General features: G+C 46.9%; 3 protein-coding genes across 3 annotated transcripts; 1 reads left to right on the forward strand and 2 right to left on the reverse strand.

The window, feature by feature from the left end:
• Nucleotides 1-68: 68 nt before the first annotated feature.
• Nucleotides 69-4,057, forward strand: LOC148818317 (zona pellucida sperm-binding protein 2-like). Its single transcript, XM_088936844.1, has 17 exons — nt 69-73; nt 149-219; nt 312-392; nt 495-610; nt 683-835; nt 1,598-1,633; nt 1,710-1,862; nt 1,945-2,047; nt 2,139-2,323; nt 2,400-2,526; nt 2,646-2,824; nt 2,915-3,006; nt 3,088-3,215; nt 3,306-3,495; nt 3,567-3,708; nt 3,787-3,889; nt 3,969-4,057. Exons 1-17 carry the CDS (start codon nt 69-71, stop codon nt 4,055-4,057), a joined length of 1,953 nt encoding a protein of 650 aa, XP_088792970.1.
• A 3,453-nt stretch (nt 4,058-7,510) lies between these two features.
• On the reverse strand, nt 7,511-10,862 carry LOC148818318 (zona pellucida sperm-binding protein 2-like). Its single transcript, XM_088936845.1, has 9 exons — nt 10,858-10,862; nt 10,704-10,768; nt 10,199-10,413; nt 10,003-10,105; nt 9,720-9,907; nt 8,774-8,912; nt 8,513-8,664; nt 8,271-8,442; nt 7,511-7,606 (listed from the first exon to the last, which is right to left on the reverse strand). Exons 1-8 carry the CDS (start codon nt 10,860-10,862, stop codon nt 8,338-8,340), a joined length of 972 nt encoding a protein of 323 aa, XP_088792971.1. The 3' UTR covers nt 7,511-7,606; nt 8,271-8,337.
• Nucleotides 10,863-17,162: 6,300 nt separating this feature from the next.
• On the reverse strand, nt 17,163-19,984 carry LOC148818319 (melanin-concentrating hormone receptor 1-like). The gene is made up of 2 exons (XM_088936223.1): nt 19,912-19,984; nt 17,163-19,499 (listed from the first exon to the last, which is right to left on the reverse strand). The coding sequence occupies exons 1-2, from the start codon at nt 19,982-19,984 to the stop codon at nt 18,508-18,510; spliced, it is 1,065 nt and encodes a 354-aa protein (XP_088792349.1). The 3' UTR covers nt 17,163-18,507.
• Nucleotides 19,985-20,679: the final 695 nt, after the last annotated feature.

The following is a 20,679-nucleotide window of genomic DNA, read 5'->3' on the forward strand; positions in this document are numbered from 1 at the left end:
GTTAGAGCTGGTGTTGGACTTGAGTAGTCTTCCTTTTTCCCCCGGAATATTTCTATCAAGCCTAGGCCATGGGGTAAATAAAAGGGTAGTTTTCTTTGTCACTCTTTTAAGACTCTGTGCATCGTATTTGATGATGCTCTTTCTGCAGGTGGTTCTTCAGTATCCCGTGTCTAATGGTGTGGCTCTTCAGCGAGTCCTTCTGCTCTGTGCTGCAGGAAGGTAATGTGTCTATTGTCTTAAGTTTTATTGTGGCTCAACTCGGGGGGGGGGGGGGGTTCTAAGCTTTTTTTTATTTTTACTTTTTATTCTAGGGGGTGTTTTATGTGGAGATGAAGGGATGACTCTTTATCTGCCTCCTGAAGCCAGAGAAGGTGCAAAGCTGCTAACAACAGGTAATGGAATATCCTGTTTTTGCATATTCAAGCAACCGTGTTGATGAAACTGTATAAACTAAATCTTAAACGGACTAGGAGGTGACTTGAACTTCTTCTCAGATGGCTTTGGTGTTCATGTGATTGATAAAGACTACGCAGCGAAGTGTCACTACACTGTGGGAGATGATGGCCAGTACTTCTATGCTGCCTATAAGGCCTGTGAAGTGAAAGCAGAGGTGAGTTACTTCAAGGAGCACCCACCTGTGTCCAGGAGACGTGGTGGGTCAATGGTCACTCTTGTGTTTCAGAATGGAAGCTTCTCCCTGGCTGTGCAGCTCGCCTATACCTCTGAGGGGGCTACTGCAGGCAAAACCTACTTGATGGTGTGTGAGCAGCCCCAGTCGGATAATACTCCTGCAATCCAAGTAGGAGCCACTAAATGCACAAAAAGTGGAATGGAGGTAAAAAGCAGACCGCTTCAGGTGTCTAGTTAAGAGCCTTTGCTTTGAAGACTTGGAAAATCTTACTGTCTTGCTGCATTTTCCTTCATGTGAGTCTTCTAGAGCAGACTCAAAACTTTGGATAGTCTTCTCCCTCAGCCTGGCTCTAGAATAATACTCCTCTGCTGCTGGGGTGCTTTTCAGTGGGCGAACCTATGACCTAAAAGGGTGGTGTCTGAAGTGTAATAACTGGTTATTGGTTTAAAACCACAGCTCTACCCTAACTTGCCATTTGGCTTGTATATGGAAACAAGTGATGACTAATCCCAAGTCAAAAGTTCCCCTTGTGGGTAGTACAATGGTTGGTATTGTTGGGGCCCTGGGTTCAGTTCCTGGGATGCTGAGTTTCTCAGTGTTAATGGATTTCCTCCACCAGTCTGAAGATGCCCTGGTAACACATTTGGTTTCTTGTGGGGGGAATTGCTCCTGGTGTACATGTTCTGTGATGGACTGGCATCCTGTCCAGGAATGGGTCCTGCCTTGTGCCTGTTCCTTTCTGGAATAGGATCTGGCATCTCCCTGTGACCCTGCACTGCATGACGCAGCTTGGAAAAGGATAAGTCCTGCTTGACTTACAACAATCGTTCTGAAAGCCAGCATTCAGCCGTTAAGAGCCGAGATAATCTTGAGCTCATCTTGGCACCTTCTTGCATTTTTTTTTTTTCAGGAGGGTGCAGAAAAAAAACCATAGCAGCTTCACTATAACCCCTTCCTCTCCCACAGGTACCCATCATGCAAACTCTTCCATCCCTTGATGAGGTATGTGTTTTTTTTTTTTCCTTGTTGCCCTCTTAAAATTGGAAAGGCTTTTGGCCTAAGTGCTTTGTCCTGGTAGCCTTCTGTAGCTCCAGTGTGGTCTGTGTCCATTGCTGGGAGCCCGCCCATGACCCTGTCCGCCGCCATGCAGAAAGGCTACTCCTTCACGAACGTCCAGGGGAACATGATCATTGGTGCTTCGTTCACAGCCGACGCAATCCAGGTGTTTGGGGTAAGTGGAGATGGCAGTAACGTGGGTCAAAGTGCCTGGTGTGAACTCCATGTTTACTTGTTTCCTGTAACATCTGTTCCAGCTGGGTGCACCTGAGAGGAGACTCTATCTTGCACGTCTTACCTTGATCTACAATCCTGGCTTTAGAAGTATTAGAATTAACATATTGATGATCTGTGTGCCTGGTGAGTTGTTGTGTTTTTTTTTTTTTGGGGGGGGGGGGGGGTTGAGAGATGCATGCAGAGGTTAATGACAAAACTATTCTTCATCATTTAGATCCAGTCACTTGTGATAAAACCAGCATGAACATCTCTGTCCCTGAATTCTCTGGTACTTTCTTGGATATGACCATTGGAACAGCACGGTACACTACCTCTAGAAGAGTCCCTGATATTTCCATCTCGACAAAAGGTGCTCTGCAAATAACTGTCTCAAAACATCTCTCTGTAGTTGGTACTAAGGTAGGTAGTTAAGGTCTCTGCTGGGATGATATGCCTCCCGAATGAATACACATTTGGCAGTCTCTTCCCTTTGTAGAGCTGTGGCCCAGATGGGTCTGGCATACAGTCCTTCCTGCCAGAGACCAGCCTCTCCTTCAGTATGAGGGGGAACCCAGTCACGATGTTGCTCAATCCTACATGCCCCTGTCAGAACACCACAGAAGGTAAAGAATCCCTTCCCTCATGGGCGGGGGGGGGGGGGGGGGGATTGTGCTCCAGTCCCAAATGCCTCCTTGTAATGGCTGCTCTTTCAACTTCTGTACTTTGGACTCTTCTCCTTTAGGCCCTACACCATTCTGCATAGATGGCAAAATGAACTTTGTAGTCCTCAGCACTATTACTTTGCCTCCCTTGGACCTGTCTACTGTGAGGCTGAGGGATTCCTCATGTGGGCCAACTTCCTCCTCTGCAGACCGCCTTGTGTACAGCATCCCTCTCCTGAGCTGTGGCACAACCCTAACGGTAAGAGGATCTCCACTCTGTTGTCTTCCCCAATTCCAGGCTAGTCCCAGTTGCTGAACTGGATGGCGATGGCACCTCTTCTGCTTTCAGGTGGTAGGTGGCAAACTCATTTATGAAAATGAGGTCCGCTCCTTGCTGAGAGATCGGACTATGGGTATAATCACGAGAGACAGTGAATTCAGGTAAGTTCTATGAGGTATTCAAACCTACTCCCCCCCCACCCCATCTACCCTTCCATCTCATGCCAAGGATTTTTATTCCAGGCTGACCCTGAGGTGCTACTACAATGGGAGTGTTGACACATCACTGGGTGTCAATGTGAATACAAAGGCCCCACCCCTGCCTGTGCAAGAACAAGGCAACGTTGTTGTGGTTCTTCTTGCTTATCCAGGTAAATGGTTTGGTTTTACCTTTAGCAGATTAGTGGGGAAGATCTAGCTGAAAGGTCAGTAGTGCAAAGTCTTACTAATATCTCTCCTAGATGTTCAGTACAGCAGGCCCTATGGCACCCAGGACTACCCCATCCTGAAGTACCTGCAGGAGCCAGTGTACCTGGAGGTGCAGGTGCTCAACAGACAGGACCCCAACATCAAGCTGGCTCTGAATGACTGCTGGGCTACTGCATCCCCTGATCCCAGCACTGCTCCTCGCTGGGACATCATTGTTGATGGGTGAGAAGTCCTACAATGACTGAAACCCCTCTACCCATCATCCAGCATCTCACAGGCCACCTGTCTTCCAGCTGCGAGTATGAGGAGGACAACTACAAGACTGTGCAGCACCCCATGTCCCGCTTCCTGACTGTCCAGTTCCCAAACCACTACAGGAGGTTTGAGGTGAAGATGTTCACCTTTGTCTCCGAGGACCACCAGCTAATGAACTCAGTAGGTTTTGAGAAGGGCTGTTGGACCGGATGCTGCAGAGCTGTCTGGACCCGTCTGACTCCCCCTGTTCCTCTGCAGGTGTACTTCCACTGCAGCACCTTGATCTGTGTCTCCCAGCGTCCGGACTCTGCCTTGTGCTCCAGGAGCTGCCCCAGTGGGTTTCAAGGGAGGAGGAGACGAGGTGAGGCTTTTCTGCAGGGTGATGGACACCCAGCATTTGCCCCTCAATGTGACTTTTAAACTGGTTTGTCTCCCTATAGGCCTGAACAGGGTTCCCTCTCGATACATTACTACACCACCAGTAACCAGTTTGCCAGGAGCTGTAGTTGTTCAGAAGACTCTCCACTAGACTGGTAAGAACTTGAATTTGATAACATTTCCCTAATCAAGACTTCAATCCTCCTTTTCTAAGCTTATGAAGGTTTTTTTTTGGTTCACTTTCAGAAGGTAGTGATTGCTTCAGAATAAGAGGTGAATGTATTGGCTTCCTTTGCCACAAAGAAAAGTTCAAGTCTTGCAGTAGCCCTAACTAAAGGACTGTCTCAGACTAATGTATTCCCTGAACTTTACAAGATCGCAATACTGTCCTCTAGTCCTGTTCTCTTGCAATGTGGAGGCTGTAAAAACTTAATGTGACATTGCTTAAATCTGCAATTGCCTTGGTCTCTTGTTACCACATTTTAGTTGTTTTTTTGCCCCTCACTGTAGGTTGAATCCAGCAGTGCCCTTGTCTGGACTGAAGTTGAATGCTCTTGTGATTGCTGAAATATTTATTTTGGAATAATAAACTGGAAAAATCATTCTCTGGTCTTTTTCTTTGAACACCATCTTGACCCTGTTTAAAGGTTCTTGGCATTTCAAGCACAGTAGGAGCTGGGCAGATCAGCATAAGAGCTGAGTTACAATGGAGTCTCTGTAGTTTCCTAGATGGAAATACCATCTGCATTTTAAGTGTATTGCAATAAGGCTTCTTAGTCACCTTTTGATAGAAACTAGAGGTTGCCAGAGCTTCTCTAAAAGTGTTTTTCCTGCTTGGTGATGTAGAGCCCACACTTAAATGGCAGCAGCACTGTAAATTTATCTAGAGGGGCAATGGATTGGCTGCTAAACTGCACCATCTCTCTTTTAGATGTAGAATTGATTGTGGCATGGGGACATCATTGCAACTTACCTAACCCCAGGTGGGCTTGGTACAGCATGTCTCCCCTGTACAAGATAAGCTATGGGTTAGAGCTTGGTCTCTGGTCCTGGGCCACAAGAAGGCCTTTCCCTTCCTTCAAAACAGCTGATGCTATCTCATAATTAGACTTAAGAGACAGCTGCTGGAGATACTAAAGAAACTTTTGCCTGGGTCTGAGTTTTCCTGCTCTTTTACATGCACTACATGGGCCCAGAGTGAGGTTTTATTCATGCTGAATGTTTGTCCTGTTTCTGTCTGGGACAAAAGTTGGTTTCACACTGTGTGTGTGTGTGTGTGTGTGTGTTATGCCATTAGATGTAATTACTATTAGTATTAACGCTGCCCAGAAGGGAAAGTTTCTTTTCTGTCTTCATGCCCCTTTGCAGGGAACAGTTAATTTAGCCCTTGCCCACTTACTCAATTGCCTTCCACAGTGTAGGGCTGGATATGTGCAATACAGAGTATGCTCCACTTCCCTGGGCATGGGGGCAGGAGAAGTGACTGTTCCAGTCCAACGGTATGACTCTCCTTCACTTTTTTTTTTGCTCAGCTGCAATCATTGCACCTAACAGCCCTGCCCAAGATCCTGCATCTTCATCTCCATGTCATTTGCATGTCTGCTTTTTCTGTGTATCCAGTTCCTTAGGTAGCTTTTCTTTAAAGATCTCAAGTGAAGCCAAATTGACAATCCAGGCACTGTCCTTATTATATAGTGATTGACAAAACTTGCACTACAGGGTGGCCTTAGTCAGTCAAAATTCCCTTTTAGCTCAGGAGCTGAACAGCTCTTGCAGCCCAAATTTACATGTGACCAAAACACATACCATTAGGTATACAATCTACCCTCTACCCATCTTTTACCAGGAGTTAAGCTGATCTGGTATCTGGGATGCAAGAGAAATTTAAAGGGAGAGCAAGTGAGATCTGAACATTTCTACACTTTAGGTCAAAAGCAGGATAGGAAACTACAGGCAAGTGCATTTAACACTGAGAACCAGAGGCACTATTTTACACATTATAGCAAGCTGTCCAGACAACTGGTCAAAGGTCCCCTGATTTCTTTCAAGCAGCAGCAGCTACACAAACGTCTGAGGTCAGTAAGGTACTGGTGTACAAATGTTGCTTCCTCTCATTTGTGACCGTTATGCTCAGTGTACATTTCTGGGACTTTGCCTTCTGCATTTAAGAGGCAGTAGCCTGACCTTGCACTTAATGGAGCCCATGACAGCTTAATTGCTTTCACACTCCAGCTCAAACTCATACAACCCCCTCACTGGACCATCCAGCTTTACAATTTAGTTTTAACGGTAATGGGTTTAGTTTTTGAACAGTTTGACATTTTATGTTCAAGACTACACAAAGTAAGTTTGCTCATGTTTTTTACTGTATGCCTTAACCAACTTCCACTCCTTTTGTTGACATAGCAGCTGGATACCTTTAGTTTTATTCAGATACAGTTTAAAAAATGAGAACTCCTCCTGTGCATTACACTAGACAATGAACAAGAACTGTTTTCTATACCTTATTCAACACAGGTGCTTTTGGAATAATAATTGCTTACAACTATATACACTTTTCTGGACACTCCACAGGTGACCCCCTTCACCACCACCAGTGTGCAGCTCTACCTGGATGATGTGATGGCAGCTAGAGCGCACCAATACACTCCCCACACACCAGCTCTCAGTGGGGAGGAGAGCAGAGTGATGGAGCCAGTTCAGAGATGGGGATTATTAGGAGGCCAGGACTGGTAAAGGCCAGGGGGAAATTTGGCCAGGACACCAGAGTAACACCCCTACTCATTTTGAGAAATGCCCTGGGAATTTTAATGACTGTACAGTCAGGTCCTCCATTTTACATCTCATCCAGAAGACAGCACCTCATTACTGCCCCCTACTACCACCTCTCCCTCCAGCTACTGGCCAGGCTCATACCTGCTGCAGTGCAGAGGGCTGGCAGGTGCAAGTTACAGGATGATACAGCTGCTGGCAGGAAGGGAAAGCACTTACAATTATGGTTTTACCTCTAACACCAGTGGTCTTGCTCACATCAAGCCATTACTGAGGCCAAGAACGGTGCACACCACCACTCGGAAAGCTTGCATCAAAGGCTTCTACTGTTTGTATAGAATGAAATTAAAAATCAGTTCAGAAAGGGGGGGGTGGGGGGGGGTCTTTAAAATGTGGCATAAAGTATAGGATTACATCTAGCATCAGAACATTCTTTTTTCAGGTTCTCATTTAGCAAAGCAGATCTGTTGGAAAATAGGTTAATGCATTAAGCCCACTTGTGAGAACAGAGTTGACATAGCACAGAGCCTGTTGTTATAGAAGGGAGTCACCGATTTTCAGGCAGGACAGCCCTGCCTTACCCAATAAGCAGCAAGCTAGACTTTTGAGTTTCACACATCTTCTCAGCTTCCAGTAGGGAATGCCCCCCCCCCCCCGTGCTGACTTGTATTTGAGTTCTGTTATTTAACTTTGTTGTTGCTGTTCTGGGTTTATGTATTTGTATTGGAGCATACATGTAAATAAGCATTTCATTGTACTTGTGCATATGAAAAATAAACTGAACGGGTAGAAGGGAGATTAAAAAACACCTTACACAAAGAGAAAAATTATAAAAACGCTTTATTATACATCATATTTTACATACAGCATGGCAGCAGTCTGTACTCTTCACCTGTGCAGCAATCAGAGCAGTGGACAGTTTCTGAACCTAAGAGACAAAACATTAAATAACACAGGATTATGAGAAGGGTGAGCCACTCACACAGGGGCAGGCAAGAAGACAGTTTGTTTTTGGAGTCTTGCTTGGCTTTTCCTAAAGCTGGGAATGATTTGACTCATGGCTACAACCGTCATGCCACAGATAAGGGCTGTGCCCACAGTCAGTGTGCTATACGTCTCTGTAGTCACACCAGGTGACAGTCATGTAGGAGGGTAAGTCAAGAATACAGTGGTAGGCTTAAGCCCGTCAACTAGATCATTAAATCCAGACACAAACTGGGAATCTTTTGGCCCAAGTGCACAACCCACCTACCCAAAAGAGCACCTATAATGGAGCTGTCCAGGGCTTCACCTAGATATTCCAATGAAGGATCTTGGTGGGGGGGGGGGGGAATAAAATAAAAATGGACTGGGTACAGTATGCAGCTCAGATATAATAGCTGGGAATCTACAGTACTTAATTTAAAACACTGCCCCCCAGGTGAGGACGGGGTCAGAACTCAATGACCACTGTGCACTGCCCAGTCTCACCTCATCCTCCCCCAGATCCTCCTGGGCCACAGCATCATCTGGGGGCTGGCAGTCACAGAGGAGGAGGAATCAGACTGGTGCGTTTACAACACACAGACCAAAAGCTCATCTCAAGAACTTACCGGGTTTCTCAGCTGGCTCCCTTCCGAGATGAAGATCAGCGTTGCAGGACGCAACTGGACAGTCACATCACCTTCCTACCCACAGATGCAACAGGAGGTGCACCGTGCAGATTGTGCCCACCAGGACCAACTCCAAAGGAAGAGTCCAGAAGAAAAGCTGGACCTTCACCATCTAGGGACAGAAAAACAATGCACTGCAGGCCCACAAGGCAAAATGGCATCTAAAAAGGTGAATACGTTACTTGTATAGAGTCTCCAGAGCTGCCAACTGTGGCATTGTCCCGAGGGTGATCACCAGGGGGCGCGGCAGCAGCAGCAGCAGGCAGGTCCAGAGCAAGATCACTCCCATTAGCAGACACTTCCTGGACCCTGTGGCCATCCGTGCAGAGCGGGCCTGTAGCAACCCTGATCATTAGTTACAGCACCATTGCCAAGTTCAGCCCAACCCAACTTTGGAAGCCCTGATGGACCGTAAGGTCAGCCCATCTTCTGCCATCGGCTACCTGCAGGACAGGGCTCTTTCCTCTTGCATGGGCAGACAGGCTCGACCATCATGGTGGCCTCCTCCTCCCTCACTGCAAAGGAAAGCTGGACGGCTGGCAGAAAGACCTGCTGTCCTCTTCTGGCGGCGTCCACACAGTCCTGCAAGATGGGCAGCAGGAGGGGGTGTGTCTCTTGGACCTCACCACACGCGGCTCCACAGTAAACTAACAGGATCGTCCGAAGCACCAAGGAAACAGTGCAGGAGTCCGCTGGGGCCTCAGCTGACCAGCTTATCCCTCTCCACTTCCCAGCTCTTAAAGGAGAACTGCAGTCCTATTTTCTCAGACTTTTGTTACCGAGATTTAATAAACCGTCTCACAAATTCCAAATGAAGCACAAAATCACGAGCTTTGTGGAAGTACTGCAAATCCCCCATGTTGTCTCAAACCACTGGTCTCACCACAGGCGAGAGCAAGGGTTCACAAGAGCCCTTCCTGCTCACTAGTCACTGCACTGAGTAAGTTCAGACATTCCACCACATATCTTCCCAACGTGATCTGCATGCAGAGTTCACAAGTCGGTAGTATTTGTCGGCAAAACCATCTCGAAGCTGAGAGCAATATTTCAATTGGTTTAAACAAGATGTCCTCACAAGCCTGCTTGTTCACAGGGCCGCAACACGCCACCGGCCGTTCGCTGCCTTGTTCTCCAATTCGGAACACGGCGCTGTGCGTACCTGGAAATGCAGTCGTTTTTTGGAATGCAAAACCTCCAAAATTTACAAGTCACTGCGTACATTTTACTTTTATTATAGTTTGAAACACAAATCAATGCCGATTCTTTCTGACCCCAGAAAAGAAAGATTTTAAAAGGCATTAATCTCAAGAGACTTGACCATTGAGTTGCCACAATCTAGTCCTGCAGCTGAAAACCTCTTGTCCGACGGGCAGGACCACTTGACCTTACCCTCCTCTGTACCAGCGGACTGGAGGCTGGAACGGTCAGGCGCAGGGTGTCCCACAGACGCTGTACTTGAACATCCGGATGCTTCCGAGAGGCCAAGTAGGTCCGGTCCTCAACAGCCATGCTGAGGAACGTCCCATTGAAAGCTGGAACTTCAATCCTGATATCAGTCTCTCGGCAGGTCACTGGCTCTGGAAGAGATTTAAAACAAAATAGCTTCCAAGCGATCAGGAAAGATCTAAAGCTTCTGACCATTAGCAGCTAGGTTTTTAAAATAATTGCCAACCTGGTACACAGAGAAACAAGATGGGCATTTGAAGTTTCGTATAACCAAGATTACATCTTAGCAGCAAATCCGCAAGATACAAGCTCTTCTTTTTCTGGGGTCTCTAGTTTGGGAAGAAAAAATAAAGAGCATAGGCCTACGGGCCGATAGATCAGTCCGTCAACTGCAAGATACACACACACACACACACTCTCACCGAGAAGACACGAAGGCCCTTTGCGCTGTAATAGGCTCTGATCACGGTCTGCCTCTTCCCCGTGCTCAGCTCGTAGCCCTGCGCTCGGGCCTGGCTGAGGGTCAGAGTCCGGCTGCGGCGGCCGTCGTGGACTTCAAGCGACCACTGCGAGCTGTTCGCGACCTGCGGGCAAGGCCGGGGCTCACTGCAGGCGAAAGACCGAGCTAACGGGCAGGCTCACCTTAAAGATTTAGAAAACAGAACTTACTTGATCAAGGGGGAGTTTCTGGGAAACGGACACCTGAGTGAAAGAGAGAGCAGCGCAGTTATCCCAAAGCTGCAGATCAACGAGCGCTACGCGGCGCATCGTGCATCGATACCTCCATGTACTCTTCGGTACAGCGAGAATGGCCGGCTTCTGCCGGTACAGTAGAGGGACCTGCGACACACGAAAACAAAACACGACACTTGGGAAATGAACACGCAGCACGCAGACCGCCGCGCACGTCCCTGAGCGCAGGTTCACCTGGCTTGACGCCCAAACCCATCCGCCGGAAAACGGTCATCATGAACCAGACCACCTGGACGCACCTGTAAAAACACACAACACCGAGCGACTGCCGCAAAGGAGTCAGAAGGAAAATAGCTGTTAAGAGCCTCTTTATGCAGTTACGTCTTACCTCATCCTGACAAACACAAGAGCCGTGCCGAAATCAAGCCTAATTCCTTCCTCGGAAAACTGCTTGATAACACGAGCACCTGTTGAGGTGGGGGAAAAGTCTCCACAGTCTTTATGGCCGTTAGGTTGCCAGATCAGTTTATCCACCAATAGGCTACTACAAGCCTTAATTAACTCAAAGTCGTCTTCTCCTGCGTCAAAGACATTTCATTGGTTCTTCTTAACAACTACCATTCACTCTGATACTGGGCCACCGTACTGTTTAGATCATTCCCCCCCCCCAGTGAAATCAGCCTTGAATAAGAATGCAGTAACGCCTCTTCAAAGAGTTTAAACTAAAAAAAAAAACTGGCACATAGTTTCATTCCGCTGTGCTGGTTGTTATCCGATTGCAACATTGATAAAAATTGACCTGATTCCCTTTTCTCTCCAGGGGGCGCTCCGACCCCCCCTATTTGGAGATGAGAGGGGCTGGTTTCACGTGTGAAAGCGACAGGACCGGCATCACAACGGCTCCCCTGAAGACCCAGCGACCGAGTCCGACTTGCAGGTGTTCCCCGAGAGCTTAGCAAGGCTGCTGTCTGTGCTGTCAGTGCCCCACACGCGCGATGCGCTTTCCTCCCCGAGCTGAACTGAAGGACAGTCATGTCTGTCAGCCAGCCGCCAGCTCCCGTTGTCGATCTACACAGCTACCCCTCGGAGAAGTTACACCGCCCGGGACGCAACTACACAAGCGCAAGTGACGCACTCAAAAGCGATCGGGACGAAATCGATTCCCCTCACTGTGTGAAATGTCCTAGACGTTCATTTCTGAATGCTTCGGACGGCTTTTCTACCCGGAGTTTTTTTTGTTTGTTTGTTTCTTCCTACTGGATGTCTTCTGCTGTTGCTTTCTCGTTTGAGCCAGGTAGTCCTGCCTTACGACTCGGCTCAAGCCATTCAACAACCGCGAAGAAAAATAAGGGATCTGCGTTTTCTGTTTGTTTGTTTTTCTTGTTGTAAAAGATCACATTGTGGAAGCAAGCTGAATCTGACTTCAACCTCAGATTCGATGCCCTCTCGTGTTGTTGAAAACTGTATACTCTATGCAGGATGAGAAGAGGAGCTATTTTATTTCCTCCCTCTCACCTATATTACTCAGAAAACGCTTCTCCCTCGCGTCCCTGTTAGATATTTTCTAGTTTTTATTTCTCTCACACACACCCCCCGGCAGGTCCGTGTCAGTTTGCAAGCGGCAGCCGTTGTATTGGGTCGGGTATTTCATCTAAGAATTACCTCCAATAATTTATCTTTCATCCGTATCTGCAGCGTGGCTTGTGCCGGCAAGCCTCGGATTTGAAGGGATCGGAATGTGCTCTCAGGCGTGAAATTGTCTCCGGCACCCACCCGCTCGTGTGTTTGCTCACCCTGGGGCTGCCGATAGCACAACTGCCGGGCATCGCCGTCTTAACACGAGCCGACCCCGCACCCCTGGCGGTGCAACATGCATTGGCTCTTACTGCTGGGCGCCTCGAAGCCCTTTCTCATCCTCCCCTGACTCAATAAAGCTGCTTCGTCTCCGCCAAAACAGAAGGCTTTACTTGTCGCCTCCCCCATGTATCTTCCTTAACCTGGGCTGAACGGGATGTGTTTTTATTTTACTGTCTTTCGCGATACTGGCTTTCACAGCACCCGACAAATAAAAGGAAATTTTAGCTTCGTTCCCGAAGCCATCAGCCTTGCAAACAGCGACTGTAAATGGAGTCTATTGGACAGAGCCCACGACCCCTACCCCCCACAAATCTGTAGGTACTAATACACCCGAAGGCTCCACAGGCGAAACGTTGTGTTTCCTCTTCTCTTCTCAGCATGGAATAAAGCTTTACTTGTTCCTTCCTAATGCTACACACTGCTACTTCCAATCACTTCTATGGTCCGTTTGTTATTACACATGTGTATACTTCTTCTTAGCGTGTTTTTGTTTGTTTGTATTTGTCTTGTGTTGTATGTGGCACCGCTCGCTGCTCAAATTGCCCCCACCGCCCTCTCGTGGTGAATAAACTATTCTGAATTCAACTGAATTGAATAACGAAACTGCTGGAAACGCTTTCATTGAAAAGGGCTACAGAACGTGGTGCTTCATAGCTCCCCAGAACGGCGACACTACACTGTGGCGATGACGGACTCCATGCCGGAACCACAGCGGCTCAGTGGGCCAAGGGGTTCCCCTGGGTGCTGTAGCCTTAAGCCCAACCCTCAGCTGAAAATGTGTCCTAGGTAAGGAGAGATCTGACCCTGCGTAGTCACTCCCGAAAGCTGTGGTTTTCAAAGCCACCGATCGCTTCTCTGAAGACACGGTTCACAAGTCTGACGCCTGTAACTGTCAAATCTGTAAGTGAGACAAGCGGCCTCAACAGAATTTGTCCCCGTCGCAATAAAGTCACTACGGAAGCGCATTGCTGCCACCAAGGGAAAAACAAACCCTCGCCTTATCTCGTAATTACGAGAAAATGAGTTCTCGCCTACTTCAGGTGATCACGCTAGAGCACAGTTGTCAAGTGATACCTACATCGCTGCGTGCGGACTTGAAGTTTTAAGCCGTGCAACTGATTGCGCGTATACTGTAACTGTTCATAACGGCACCATCATTGCTTTGATCTCCAAATCCCACAAAACAGGCCCTCATGCTTATAATGATTCGGTTCATAATTGCCAGACTTCATTATGACTAAACCCCAGTCGAAAGTAAATCCGCACAATTTCTGCAGCGCTGGACATCGACACGATCATTACACCGAGAGTGCCTGCTCACGGAGGCTTCTAGATGCGTTCAGCGCACAGAGTAACAGGTTGTACAAACACTGACGTAATCATTGCTGTCTCGTAATTACGAGGTAATTCGTTATAAAATTCGAGATATTCGTTCAGATACTTTTCTCGAAATTACGAGACAAGGGGGCGATTTTTCCCCCTTGGTGGCATCAATGCGCTCCCGTCAGTGGCAGATGATAGGCGTTATTAGTTTTTTTTTTCACGTAGTCATTGATGCAGGCTGTTTTAATGAATAGCAGGATGCTCTAGGGGCCATAATGAATAACTATGATTAACTGCTTTTCAGAGAGAGGTTGCTCTTGACTGGAACCTTTCTACACACCTGGGATTTCATGAATAAGTCAGAGACTTTTAACAATAACCTCATGCTTGCATGGAATCAGTCAGCATCATGGACAAAATTGGATCCATTCAAAAATAATTGTATGGTCTCCCTATCTGTAGAACCACATTCACAACAGGATTTTTAGATTTGCATGTATTTTTGTGTGCTGTTTTTTAAAGCAAGAATGGATAACCCCTACAGCAGTTTCAGCCCTGGCAGTCAGGACCACAGCTCTGGCGCAGGGGTACAATTCCCACACCCCTTTCAAAAAGCTGCAGACAGCAGGTCCTCTCAAACAAGTAAGTGAGCTGCTGTTACAGGTTTTGCTTGTGACTGACTTGACCTTTTAGTGATTGCATTCAGCCTATAGAAAATGTCCCTCACAATACCTTGTGATAAAACACCGCTATTATAATAAGAGTGAAGGGACCTGACTGAACCAGTGCACTCCCGCTTCACAGCTCCTGCAAGCTGGAGTCGAGTTTAGACTGGAACACCTTCTGTGTTGATTTTGCATGCTCTCCTCAGGTCTGTTTGAGTCCCTCCCGACTTCCAGTGACTAGGATAGTTTGTATTTGTACATTGTCCTTGGGCTTGTGGTCTGTGATGGACTGACCTCCCACCTAATCTCATGTTGCTTAAGCCTTTGTGAATAAGTGGTGCTGTGACAATGAATAAGAGAGGTTATGGCTCATCTATATGGCTTGATTTTAGCAGCACCCCCCCCCCCCCACCTCAACCTTTTCCTATAAAAATGTGGTGAATTCGAATCCCCAGCACATGCCCTCAGATATCTGGTATAACAAGTCTGAGCTGTCACCCCCAGTCTTTGACAATGTCCCGGGGATGTGAGCGGTAAGGGACACACTGAGTCATGAGGCAGACAGCCTCAGCCTGAGTGGGGATTTAGATGGGCATGACTCACCTCGGCGCTGCGGTGCTACATCTCAAATCAGCTACATATCAGCCTGCTCCGTGCGTCGGTCGACTCCTTCCCCGTCCTCCACCAGCGTGACCAGCGGATGCAGGGCGAGTCTCGTTAGCCGCAGCAGATTGACTCCGGACATTTTTAAATGATCCGAAAAAATGCTCTCTCATCCTCTCTGTGGCAAGCAACGTGGGAGGAGATCTGGGGTGCTCCTCTCCTGTGTTTTTAACAGGGGTGCTTCTCTCATCCCTGACCCTAACCAACCTCTTTTCAAGAGAGTGTGGGTTTTCTCAGCATCTGGGCTCTGCTCTCTGGAGGTAATCCAATTTCCTCCCCTGTCACTTGTGAAGATTCCCCCCTTAGGAGTGAGCCCTCCGCAGCAGTAATGCACTCATTCACTTTATTTTTGGACTTAATTTTATTATTTGAAGAGAGCTGAGCGGCGCTTCAACATAATGCAACATGGCTGTCTGGACACGCACAGGGCATACTATTTAATTACGAATGATGTAAAGAAATACTATTTAGAAAATTAATTTAACTGTGTGGTTTGCCTTCCCCACCTGCAAATATTTTCAAATTCAGCTTTGAACAAAATTGACTTCAATTAAATCTTATCCCCTCTTTGGATCAGGCCATGAGGTGGCAATGCTGTAATGATAATAATAAAGATAGCAGAAAGCATTTTATTGAAAGTGATTAAATCAGCAATAAAATGAAAAGCTTTGGCATATTTCTCTTTCTAGCTGTTAGAATAAACTGCATAAAATGCTTCTTCACCTGCTACTGTTATCTTCAACGGTAATAATGTTGGCTGTAGCTTTTTTAGCAGTAGTTTGCATAACAGCCTGATATCTTTTCAAACAATGGCAGTGCTTTGATTGGCAGTTCTGTGTCACAGTTTTGTGAATGAAAAACCCCACTACGAGCCCCTCTGTTGGATTTCATTGATGAATTGAGTTCTAGCACGCATTCAACTACCTGCAAGAGGTTTCTAGGTCTGCTATTGTTCTCTTAATTGCTCTTTTGCTACACATGACCACATTCAGCCCTTGGATTTTAGCATAATAAAAATGCATTTCAAAGCTCGAGGATGGAAGACCTTCCCCCTGTCGGAGAGCTACAGGTGCACGGAGTTCAGTCCGAGGAATGCATTTTCATGAGCCGCACGTTTATTTCAGGAGCTGAACAAACAATCAGATGGCTTTCCTTTATGAATGAGGTCACTGCAGGTGTCTTGGTTTAACACAGTATAGAAAAGGAAAGAAAGGGACTATTAGCATTTCAAAGGGTGGGGTTAATTAAGGAGAAACCTTCGAGTGTGCGAATCAGTCAGTAGCTCTATAACCAGTGTTTTGTTAAACCCATAGTTTAACACTGAGAGCTGCTCCCCGCCATTAACTATTTCTGGACACTTTCTGAGCTTGTAAGTTAGAAAGACACATTTCCTATGTCTTAGCAAAAGGACAAAAGAAATGCATTGTCCGTGCATTGAAATGTAGTGACCTCCTATAGACCTAGATTGTTTCTGACCATATTTTAGCACATTTTGATAAGTCTGTTTGGCCACTACGACAACTGCTAATAACAAGCAGCACATGAAGAGAAAAGTAAACTGATCCTGTTGCCCCCAGCTTCTCGGATGGTAACAGGATCAGAACAAGCAGGCTGAAAATAGATGGATGGATTATCTCAGCCTCCAGTGATGGATTTGTAGCCTTTGCACTGTTCGTGATGCCTGTCTGTGTAATAAACGAGAGAAAGAGAGCTGCAGTTCCCTGCTGGGCAAACACCCCATCTTAATTCCCTTCTTCATTGGTTAGCCCCAGTAACTAACAGACGCACATCTGCCTGCTCTCCTCAGAAACAGCTGGTGGGAAGGATCTTCTCAGCAAAAAGTCAGTTTCCTTTCAATCAGACTATTTTTATCATGACCAGCTTTCTTCGGAGCACCCCACACCACCCCCTCAGACACTGTTACCTTCTTTGATTTCCATGACTCCCTGTTATTGATTTGCCACATGCTGGGCTCTCCCTGACTGGTCCTGTCTATTCCTGCGCTGCAAAAACAGAAGTTCTCATTAAAGATCTGCAGAAGGAGAAACTGTTTTGAATCACATATTTCATGGCCTGCTCTTGGCAAGGAGGCTGCTCAGTCCATGCCGAACGATGCTGTCCATGGTGCTGATGTCTGCATTGTAAAACATCCCCGCTTACTGTCAGTACAATGCTACTTCACAGAGCTGTTTCATTTTTTTATTTGCATAATGAATTCAAACCTGTTTCATAAAGTAAGAATACAGTACAGAGGGGTGAGTGACGTGAAAGATTTAGGACTGAAATTCAGATTAAGCAGGAAAAGATTACAATGTTTTAAAAATGTCTTTAACAGTTAAGATAACAAATAACCTTTCCTTGCTTTAGAAACAATCATTTGATGAAATAAAGAACGTATTCATGTCGTTGAAGTGTTTTAAGAAAATCCAGTCCAGTTTCGCTGGTCACACTACAGCACAAAGCATGCAACATCCTTAAGGATAATTACATTTCTGAGACGGTACGTTTCACAGCGGAAACATCAAAGACACTGTGTACACCTTTACATAGGGCATAAAAAGCTTTCAAATGGAATACTGCAGAAAAGAGTCACAGAACACTTACGTTTAAACAGAGACTTAATCTTTTAACTGTTACTATAATAATTGTTACTTTAAGGTCCTGACTGTGGAACAGTATTAGGCATTTCAGACACAATATTACAAAACAGATGTATTTTTTGAGTATTGATAATGTATCTAAAGCCTTCACTCTTGATTCTGCAATATTAAACAACTTTATCAATAGCTCAGCTCAGGCCAGAAAAAAGCAAGCTTGCCATTTGTGATCTTTATTTCATATGGAGCAGAATCTTCTAACTCCTGATCGCTGTAACTCAAGATGAATAATACACAAGCAGCCAAGAGGAAGCGTTGCAATAACAGATTCTCCACAGTTCCCCATTAAATCTAAATGGGTTACTCATTGTCAGGGGTCCTCTACGCTATCATCACATGTGCCTCTCTACAAGGATTGCCTGTTAATTAAACAGGATATCCAAAACCTCAATAGAAGATAGCTATTAAATTGTCCGGCATGGTGTTCTCCCAGTGTTTGTGTGGGTTTTCACTGAGTGGTGTGTTTGTTGGTGTCTGTGTGTGCCCTGCCACACAGGATTGGTGTCCTGTCCAGGGTGTACCCTGCCACGAGCCTGTAGCTTGCTGGAATAGACTCCAGCTCCCCCCCCAACTGCATTTTCTAAAGCAGTTAGAAAATGGATAGATGGTTAGACTGCTGTAAAACTGTATCGGCATAAAGATGGAAAAACTTTGCAGTGAGAAAAATATAACAGAGGAAAATACATTAGACAGTATAAGATGCTTTCAAAGCAATGCACCAGCAATGGTTGCCATCCAAAACAAAAACGTGCAGCGATGCTCTCGGACTTTGCATAATCAGGTGTCTGCTTAGTCGTGAGTTCATCTTCACCCCAGGCTGAGATTGCCCTGGTCGACCCTCCAGAGCTCTTGGTTCCTCCATCAGAGCTGCGGCTACCGCCCGGTCACCGGCACCAGGTGCAGCAGCTGTGGGTGGTTGTCCGAAGAGCGCTGCCTCCGGCCTCTGGCCGGGCTCCGCGGCTCCTCCTCCACGGGCCGGACGGACACGATCAGCCTCCTCCTGAACGACTCGCACAGCACGATGTAGATGAAGGGGTTGAGGCAGCTGTTGGCGTAGCCCAGGCTGATGACGAACCTGTAGGCGTAGTAGAAGGAGAGGGTGGGCTGCTCCAGGGCCAGCTGGACGAGCTGCAGCACGTAGAAGGGCGCCCAGCAGCAGAAGAAGACCAGGCAGATGGTAATGGCGATCCGGGTGACTTTCTTGGTCTTCCGCCTGGCGCTCCTCTGGGTGGTCAGGGCCTCCGAGGACGACATCCGCAGCAGGATCCTCCGGTAGGCCACGGAGATGATGGCGAAGGGCACGGCGAAGGCCAGGAAGAACTGGTACAGGGTGTACCAGTAGATGTCCGTCTCCGGCCGCGGCAGGCGGATGCCGCAGCCCAGCACGCCCCCCGGCAAGGGGATGAGCCGGGCGTACATCCACACGGGGGTGATGCTCAGGAAGGACAGGAGCCACACCAGGCAGATGACCCGCACGGCCACGGCTGGGGTGCGGAAGCGGGCGGAGGCCAGCGGGTAGACGGTGGCCAGGTAGCGGTCCAGCGTCATGGCGGTCAGGATGTAGGTGCTGGTGAACTGGCTGTTGGAGTCCAGCGCGGTGATGATGGTGCACAGGGACTCGCCGAAGCGCCACACTCCGTTGCCCAGCAGCTGGTGGATGAGCAGCGGCATGCCCAGCAGGAAGAGCAGGTCCACCACCGACAGGTTGACGATGAAGATGTCCGGCACGCTGCTCCGGCACCGGAACTTGGACTTCTTAAAGACCGTGACGATCACGACGATGTTGCCTGCAGTGCCCAGCAGGCAGATGATGCCAAATACCGTGGGCATGAACACACTGCTGTAAGCGACATATTTAATTGCATCTGTAAGACATTAGATAAGCTTAGAAATCTGTTTGGATAACCATGCATTTAAAAAACAATGCACAGCAGCCGTTATGAGCACAGGGGTCTGCAGCAACACAAATATATATCTATACCTCATTTGAAAGATAAAAATATATCAAAGATGGAAAAATATTCAGTACTAATGTATTTCAACAGGTTGTCAGGCAAAATATCTGGCACTGAATCTTAAATGATCTAATATGGAGAAGCCCATCTCAAATTTAAAAACATACACAAAGCACTGCACATAAAACTTTGCAATGCTAGCTAGTAATGGTGCAAATAATTAACATTTATAATTAAATAATTCAAGCATAAATAATACTTTATAATTTAAATAATAATAATAATAACATTCTTTATATTTTAAAGTAGTACTGTAAATCACCTGGATTTGACATATTCTGTGTGACGAATGAAGTGTTGTTCTCGGTGTCATTCAAAATATCGGTGAAATCCATAACTGCAGTAAATGTCTTTTCCTCCCCAGTGCAAATCAGAAATCCTTCTGCCGGAACGACACTGGTCGCTGTGCTCGGCGGTGGAACTGTCCCTAACCAGCCCGCTCGCTCGGCGGGGCTGGGCGTCTGCAGCTCTTCACTGGAAGAGCACCTCCAGCAGCTCCAGCAAACTTGGTGAGGAGCGAAGCATTTATGTCACACCGCGTAATAAAGTGCGTGAGATCCCTGGGACGTGCTCTTCAAACAAAACAGAACAGCCTTCTCGAGCTCCATTTCCAAGCACATTCTGGCAACGAAATGCATTATTAAACACCACCGCTTGATTCGTTTGAGTTAAAGACTACTACACTCTGGGTTAATACAGATATAATCAATGACTGTGATTCACTTCTAGAGCCGATCAGTAGGATGAATGGAATGGAATAGAGAATGAGAACAGACCGCACTTGAATGCTTTGCAGTGTAACAATACATGGCGCCTTTATTCGTGTCTTACTATGCGATAGAATGAAAACAATGCGGTGACGATTTTGGCCGTGCCATTGGTAAGACAACTCCTGTCTGAATAGAAGTGATCCGTATAGGTACATTTCTTCTTCGAATGGCGAGTTTTGAGCCTGTAATCGCACGTTTTAGGAACCAATAAGCGGGTGTCCCAAGAAACAGGCTCTAGTTCACTAGCGACTGTGCGATCA

This window comes from Atractosteus spatula, chromosome 18 (genome assembly GCF_055471065.1).
Source record: "Atractosteus spatula isolate fAtrSpa1 chromosome 18, fAtrSpa1.hap1, whole genome shotgun sequence".
NCBI classification, from domain to species: domain Eukaryota; kingdom Metazoa; phylum Chordata; class Actinopteri; order Semionotiformes; family Lepisosteidae; genus Atractosteus; species Atractosteus spatula.